The following is a 7,500-nucleotide window of genomic DNA, read 5'->3' on the forward strand; positions in this document are numbered from 1 at the left end:
ACAGCCCGGTTGCTTCCGACCGTAGTTCATGTAGAAGTCCACATGTCCAAGTGGTGCCGGATATCCCGAAAACTGCGTATTCGTGTGTATGACCTCAACGTACGCAGCATCATCGAGACTGAGCCGTGTTTCTGGCTCATCCTGGAAGAAGTTTATCGATGCCGGATCCAACCCATAGATCACCTGCAGCTGAGCCGTTTTGAGCGAGTGACCCGTATTGCCGGCAATATGTGCTCCAAGGCTGTGTCCCACTAGATGAAGCTGATCCATGCTGGTCATATTGGAACGCACGAGCTGATTAATGAGATCTGCCACTACCAGTCCAACGGCGATCGTGTATTGCGAAGCACGGAAGTACGACTCACTAGCTCCGGTACCCCAATCGACGCCAATAACGTTGTAGCTACCGGCAGCAAGATAGGCATCCTTAATGCCCTGGATAACTAGCGAGGTTCCATTGTTGAACCAACCATGTATGATGATCCTGTTAACGATGAGCCATCGGAATCACACAACACAAAGCGATTATTTAATGCACGCAAGCTATCATAGCATACTTTCTTACCTCACGGGATGACTGGAGTTGTAGAAGGAACGCATCAATGTGTCGACAGTATCGATCGAGAAGACGTGAGCATCCGCCGTGTTCAGTGGTGTGTAGAGATGAAACCGTACATCTCGCCTCGCGCTGAACGACGATCCAAAACCAATGCGTACCTCGCTTAGTTCACCATCACCGGCTAGGCCAGTTGAGATACTCGATTACTTGAATGTTCTATCAGTTCCATCACTCACGTACTTACCGTAGCAAATGTGCGTCGTCCATCCTACAATTAGCACCGTGGACAGAAGGGTGAACATTCGGCTTGAACGGGGAAGCATTCTGGCAGAGCTCCAGATGCCAAATGAAGTCAAAAGCCTGCTCGTTACCGGCAGCGATGTGACAACTGAAGACACCTACCGAGGAAACTAGAGCATTCACGGACTGATGCAATGAGTTTTATGTTGGGTTTGGCCAGCAGGAGGTCTCAGACAGACATCGACACCCCGTAAGAATGGCACGCATTGTACCAAGTGCACCCGACACTGGTGAAGGGTGATTGTTGCAAAAGAAAAGTATTGTAACGCACCTAGAACTCATTCGTGACCTGTGGCACAACATTGGGCTATGAGTCTCGACCTCACAAGCGGAAGACATTGAATTGATCGTAAAATCGTTCTTCGTAACTCGTTGCCGCTACCGTTGAAAGGTATAAATTTGCTGATAATTACAGTAATTTATGAGTGTTCACTCGCATTACTTCAAGGACACTGATTACGGAAATGGTGACAGCAAATCATCTTCACTCGATCGCCCAATCGAACGAGTGCGTATTTATTTCAAACTTTTTCCTAACAAATACTTTTGAAAAATCCAAAAGGGTGGACCTCTCAACAATCGTTTGTTCAAGTATAATCATAAAAAGCAAGCAAAGCATGTTCAAAATGCTCCCAAAAATAGAAACATTGAAAATAATAAAAACTCGCTTGGACTATCAGGATAAATTCATCATCTAAAACCAGGAATATTGGCTACTAAACCTCAAATGATCGAGTATGAGGCTACAACAGGCTATTTACTAACAAAAATAAAAGGCAAAATGATTGCAACAAAAAGTTGCCAAAAATGACCTGTTTCTGGCACAATTTAACACTAGCTCCCTCTTAAGTCATACATATTAGCATCATCGACACGATAAAAAGGTGAATCAACAAATGCGGCTTACGCTTCTGTGTCGGTACACAGTGCAATGAAACGATTCAATTCAGCGAACGTAACAACTTTGAACCCTGATTTCTTATCACATCATGATGATCCACCTTACTCATCATCACCTGCGGATGGAGTGTTTACCTTCCTATTGCCAGGTTAAATCCGCCTGACTCGCTTTCGCTGGTGCAACGAAACCCCACAAACGGGGTGGGATTTTTGGGGGATTTGATTCGAAATGCATTTGCCGACGACTAGCCCGCGAATGCAGCTTACCTGCACTTTGATAACACTGCTACTCTTCGGTCGTTTATATGCAAACGAAGGGCCAATCGGTTGAATTATCAGCTCAACGGCTTCAGCTGCACAACGGTTCGATTGTCAACACAACGTGCCGTCTCGGCTTTGTCCAACAAACTGTCAACCCCGCGGTTCGGTCGATGAAATCCGGAAAGTCGCAAAATTACCGGCCCCGGCAAGCGCTTCGTGAATCACTTTCGCCACCAGCACAGTATACCCTCCAGGCTAGGCAGCAGGAAGTCAAATACACTTTCTTCCAGCTGGTCCGCAACGCTTTCGGCAACGAAAACATTTGATCTCTTTTGCCGTTTTATGCTCCCTGTTCGAAGCATATACCTTTCCCTTGATCATCGGTCCCCTCCCAGTACACGGGACCCAGAGAAGGGTTCGCAACAAACTGGAATTCGGTGAACTGGCCAGCCGCCCGATGAAGCTGTGCACAAAGTTTCGGATACAAAAGAGTCGCAGAAAAGCGGTGGCGCACCTGGAAGCTGTTGAAGGGTGACATCAACTGGTGATGAGCTCTAGTCTCCCCCACCCTGCGGTCGGGATTCACTATTGAGCTGCGTGCGCTGATGTTATTTGGATTTTAATGGTAGTGCACACTGCAGCGATGTAATCAGCTGGCGGTACATTGTGTGCCGGCCGTTACCGGTTGAACGGCACTCGCTACGAGCGGAACCCCCTCCGCAATGACTGTGTGGTCTCTAGTCGAGTCGAGAATCGGACTCATTTCATCTGCTATTGCATAGTTCTGTAACAGTTTTACTGACGCTGTGGCCAGCCATTAGGCCCCCTCAAGTACCAGCAAATTCATAGAACTACTTTCAGCTTCCGAGAGGCGTGGTGATTGAGTTCCTTCTTCATGCATAATGCAATCTACGTAAACGCCGCTCGCGTTACGAGTGAGCTTGATTTGCTTGATAGAGAGGAACTTGGTGCTGCGGAACGGCTTCAGCTGGAAGACAAATTGCACCTATGGATCTACAAGGCTTGTCACAGTTTTGCCAAGCGTATTGCAACGAAATCACGTATTGAAAAGGATGCAACACTTGGCAGCTTAAAGCGGTGCTGAGATGCGATCCAAAAAGAGCATGACCAAAATTTCAAATTCCAACCCACCTCCTAGTACACGAAAATGCTTTAAGATAGCAAGTGAAGCACAGCATTGACATGCAAATTCGCCTCAATCAAGCGAATTGCGAACCACGCTTCCAAACATTAGAATATGCAGCAGCGCACCGGTAGAGCGACCGGTAGTGGAAATATGCGTTTCATTAGCGGTAAATGCACCGAAGTCAATTGCAGTCCGTAGCTCTCCATCACTAGATAAGTGTGAGGGTTAGTGTGCGCGCGTGTGTGTGGTACTACTAACCGCATGCACTCGTCACTGCCTACTCCGTGTCAGTGAAAATCTCGAGTTGACGCTAGGGGGATACTTACCAGCCATCCCATCCATACCAGTCCCGAGTAGTATAGTAGGCGATGCTACTGCTTAGTTAGCATATGCTTTTGATTTGTAACGTTGACTGGCCTACTATATAGCTTCATTGTAGCATCGCAGTGGAGCACAGGAGATTGCTAAGATTGTCATCACAGTTACGGTTCTTTTGCGGTCAAATTCCAGGAGAAGGTATTGATCTAGATATTTCGTTCAAAAAATCGAAACGATATGAATTAATGATATCGCAGGGTAACATATCAAGGTGTTTGCTTATCAGCTGCAGCATGTTTCAACAGCTGAACTATGTAAACGCACACCTTGGCTCTATCGGATGGCCGGATGGTGGGATCGCTACATAAGCGCGTCACATCGCCCATGGCGTGATCTCACAGCACAGCATCGCCTCACCGGTAAGAAGGCGATCCGTTTGTAAAGTCGGTGCCAGTCGTTGTGCCGGAATCACCACGATCAGTGGTCATCGTGCCCCGTCCTGACACAAAGCCTCGTCGTTCAACGGCAATCAACGAAGCCGAGCTACCGTCGTCCACGCGATCATCAGTTCTGTTTGTGTTGTGTGGACGAATGGAAAGGGAAACACCGGTGCGTTTGGAGTCGTTTCTCTAGTCACATAAAACCTGATCCGACCGCTTTTTTTTTTGGGGTGTTCACGTCGCGTGTGTTCGTGAATTTAGCAACCAAATTTTGCGTTTTGGTGGTAGCGTAGTGAAGGTTAAGAGCATCGCATGAAGTAGCGCGCATCCTATACTCTATTGTCCAACTCTATTGGATTAGTGGCGAACGACGGCGTTTCGCTAGTGGTACTGATACAGTGATTCTCCTGCGTTTTGGACGTTGATAAGCAACAGCAACCCGAAGAGAAAATGGAAACCGAAAGGTCATCTACGATGGCCGCTTTGAAGCAGGTGAGGAAACAGACGTGCCCAGACTAATTAGTGGTTATAGTGTACATTTTCGATACGTGATCCTAGTACCTCCTCTTGCTCTTTAATGTCGCGTGGAATATGAGACTGTTGGGCACACGCCAACGATCGTAAATCTCTTCTCTAACTTATCTCCCACCGTAGACATTGCTCTCCATATCGGTCTCACTGTCGTACTACTGCATCGGATTGGTGCGAGGTTACTCAGCACCGGCCGTACCATCGATGCACGAGACCGTCCCAGGATTGCTGCCATCGAAAAACATCGCCTCCTGGGTTAGCTCGATACCACCGTTCGGTGCGTTCTTCGGCAGTCTCGTTGCGTTTCCGCTCATGCACCGAATCGGTCGCAAGTACACGGTACTGATTGCGTCACCACTGTGGGCCATCGCCTGGGTACTGATTGCTACGGCCACTGATTGGCGCGTACTGTTTGCGGCACGCATGCTGTCCGGGTTTGCGGCCGGCCTCTCGCTACCGGCGGCCCAGGTGTACGTGAGTGAGTGTAGCGATCCCGCGATCCGCGGTGTCATCGGTTCCCTGCCGGCCCTTGCCATGTCCGTCGGCATACTGGTGATGTACGTGATGGGAAAGTTCTTCGACTGGCAGCAGCTGGCGTGGATATGCTGCGGGATGGCATGCTGTCTCTTCCTGGCCGTTGCCTGCTTTCCCCAGAGTCCGGTTTGGCTTAAAACGAGAAAACAGTACGAAAAGGCCCACTACTCGGCCAAGTGGTTACACCTCGAAGGATTCACCTTCGATCCGAAAGCCACGCATCCGGGTGTCACTGTAGCACCGTCCAGCGCCTCGGAACTCAAACGACAAGCAGACAAACCACCGGCTAGCGTTCCACCGAAACCGTTCTCACGGGAAGCGCTACTCCGGCGTGAGATTCTGATACCGCTCGGCATTGGACTGACGCTGCTTTCGATCCAGCAGCTCAGTGGTATCGATGCGGTGATTTTCTTCACGGTGGAAATCTTCCGCTCGGCCGGTACAGCGATGGATAGCCACCTGGCAACGATCATCGTCGGAACGGTGCAGGTGCTGAGCAACATCAGTGCACTGTTTGTGGTGGATCGTGCGGGCCGTAAACCGTTGCTCATCCTCTCCGGTGTCATCATGTGCCTGGCGATGGCCTCGATGGGTGCTGCGTTCCATCTGAACTCGGTGGGCAATACGGACTTTGGGTATCTGCCGGTTCTCAGCTTGATCGTGTTCATGATCGGCTTCTCGGTCGGTTTCGGTAGCATCCCGTTCCTGCTGATGGGCGAACTATTCCCGACGGCACAGCGCAGTTTGCTCAGTTCGCTCGCCGGGTCCTTCAACCTGGCCATGATGTTCACCGTCATCAAAACCTACCATCCACTGGAAGATGTAAGCACGTTCTCACGACACACATGGCAACCTCTCTTTCTCTTTCTCTCTCTGTAGTGCTTTTCAAGTAATCTCCTTCTCGATTTTCAATCTTGATGCTCATCTTCCCCCGTCCAGCTCATTACCACATCCGGAACGTTTCTCATGTACAGTGTGCTGTGTGCACTGGGGGTTGCATTTGTCATCACGTGCGTACCGGAGACGAAGGGCCGTGAGCTGGAGAGCATTCAGAAGCTGTTCGAGCGCCGTACACCTCACAACCATCACAGCCAACCGAGCGCAAGCCCCAGGGAGATTGCGAAGCGTGGCCATGACAATCCCGCCATCACGGTGGCGGACGAGCTGGAATCCAAAACGATCGACACGCGACTCTAGCGTGGCCCCCTAGCTAGTATTACCGAAAGTAGATCTAAGCGGATAAGAAGCAATAAACCAACAACCGGTGCCATTCACAGTACACAACACAACACCTTTGCTAACTAAACTCACTGATACACATTATTTATTTCACATTAAAATCGAAAAGGAAACCAGACATCAGATCACCATACGGATCACACCGATACTGTGACACCGTATGGGCCTGTATGGGGGGGGGGGGGGGGAGAGGAAATCGTGACGCGAATCATCCGCAGTACCTACACGGACTGCCCATGGACGAACGCAAAATAAGGGACTCGTGTGTGTGTGTGTGTGTGTGTGCGAGATGAGATTAAAAGCATTCAAAACGAAAAACTAGCGGGGGGGGGGGTTAAACATGAACATTATATCGGCGAGCGGTCGGCGGGCGGACACTATCCCTGTGTCCGCAGCTTCATTGGACGATGAAGTGATAATAGTTTTTGAAGATCATCGGTGCGGTTTCATCGGAGATAAAGTTACGATCGGGGCGCTTCGAACCGAATGGATTGACCGCCGGTTCCTGGACTATTTTGAGCGGTCGGACGGATTCGCGCTGCAACCGATCGAGATCGAGCGGTGATTCAAGCTCCGTATAGGCCGTGACCAGGATCGGACAGCCGGGTTCGGTAGCGGCACGGATGGTTTCGGGCCACGTATCTATTCCGGCGTACCCGGTCGTGCGGTGCAGTCCCGGGTTGAAGAAACAGATCAAATTCGGACGCTGGTAGCTGGACGAACGGCGGTAATCGTGGTACATCGTGCGGCTCTGGAAATCGAACGCAACCACGCGGCACTTCAACCGACAGGTGCGACACATTCTAGACGAAAGAGGCCAGAAGATTGGGAAATGAAAAACAAACAATTTTAGTATTTATTTCATACCAGATAAGACGTGCTAAGTCTCAGACTGTGGTTTGATCCAAGATTGGTGCTTGCACTGGATCGCTCTTACCTTTCGATTCGTCATCCAACACTAGACAGTATGGACGTTGTATCCTACCTGTTGTTTGGCCGTTTAGCCATATCCTCGGGTGCTAGAATAAGGGGCGCGCTTTGCAATTACTGACGTAGGTCTGGTGGCTGAGGAAGATGAACAAAACTCAGCAGTCTGCTGTACGCATGGATGATCTTCAGATGGGCAATAGTTGGAAAAACAGCTCCATGCTCTGAAGATCATCCGGGGTACGCGATGCTGTTTCACGGATAATAATGTAATGTAGGAATGGATTTTACCAGGAATTTGGAATGTCTTCTTACGGAGACGCAAATACAAAATCGTGCTCTTG

At 49.6% G+C, this 7,500-nt stretch overlaps 3 protein-coding genes across 5 annotated transcripts in view; 1 reads left to right on the top strand and 2 right to left on the bottom strand.

The window, feature by feature from the left end:
- The window catches only part of LOC125957284 (pancreatic lipase-related protein 2-like), a 1,104-nt gene extending 243 nt beyond the window's left edge, over positions 1 to 861 (bottom strand). Inside the window, exons 1-3 of the mRNA XM_049689884.1 lie at positions 804 to 861; positions 566 to 740; positions 1 to 484 (exon numbers count right to left, since the gene is read on the bottom strand). The exon at positions 1 to 484 is cut by the window's left edge and continues 243 nt beyond it. Of these exons, the coding sequence (XP_049545841.1) occupies positions 1 to 484; positions 566 to 740; positions 804 to 861 (717 nt within the window). The remainder of the gene's footprint in view (positions 485 to 565; positions 741 to 803) is intronic.
- Positions 862 to 3,952: 3,091 nt separating this feature from the next.
- LOC125953757 (facilitated trehalose transporter Tret1-2 homolog) lies at positions 3,953 to 6,286 on the top strand. The gene is made up of 3 exons (XM_049683527.1): positions 3,953 to 4,417; positions 4,580 to 5,812; positions 5,930 to 6,286. The coding sequence occupies exons 1-3, from the start codon at positions 4,376 to 4,378 to the stop codon at positions 6,185 to 6,187; spliced, it is 1,533 nt and encodes a 510-aa protein (XP_049539484.1). The 5' UTR covers positions 3,953 to 4,375; the 3' UTR covers positions 6,188 to 6,286.
- An 11-nt stretch (positions 6,287 to 6,297) lies between these two features.
- Positions 6,298 to 7,500, bottom strand: part of LOC125953767 (uncharacterized) — a 2,203-nt gene continuing 1,000 nt past the window's right edge. For 2 of the 3 annotated variants that reach the window (XM_049683542.1, XM_049683540.1), the window contains exons 2-3: positions 7,167 to 7,248; positions 6,298 to 7,032 (exon numbers count right to left, since the gene is read on the bottom strand). In XM_049683542.1, coding sequence (XP_049539499.1) covers positions 6,627 to 7,031 — 405 coding nt within the window. In that variant the 5' untranslated portion in view covers position 7,032; positions 7,167 to 7,248 and the 3' untranslated portion in view covers positions 6,298 to 6,626. Of the gene's footprint in view, positions 7,033 to 7,166; positions 7,295 to 7,500 lie in introns of all 3 variants that reach the window. The other variant, XM_049683541.1, reaches the window with a different exon arrangement.

The sequence above is a fragment of the Anopheles darlingi genome, chromosome 3, assembly GCF_943734745.1.
Source record: "Anopheles darlingi chromosome 3, idAnoDarlMG_H_01, whole genome shotgun sequence".
NCBI classification, from domain to species: Eukaryota; Metazoa; Arthropoda; class Insecta; order Diptera; family Culicidae; genus Anopheles; species Anopheles darlingi.

What these genes read in the sequence shown, in the direction of transcription:
- LOC125953757 (XM_049683527.1), top strand. Translation starts at nt 4,376, where the DNA reads ATGGAAACCGAAAGGTCATCTACGATGGCCGCTTTGAAGCAG. An exon ending in CGATGGCCGCTTTGAAGCAG is followed by an intron (nt 4,418 to 4,579) that starts GTGAGGAAACAG and finishes CTCCCACCGTAG; the next exon opens with ACATTGCTCTCCATATCGGT. An exon ending in CCTACCATCCACTGGAAGAT is followed by an intron (nt 5,813 to 5,929) that starts GTAAGCACGTTC and finishes TCCCCCGTCCAG; the next exon opens with CTCATTACCACATCCGGAAC.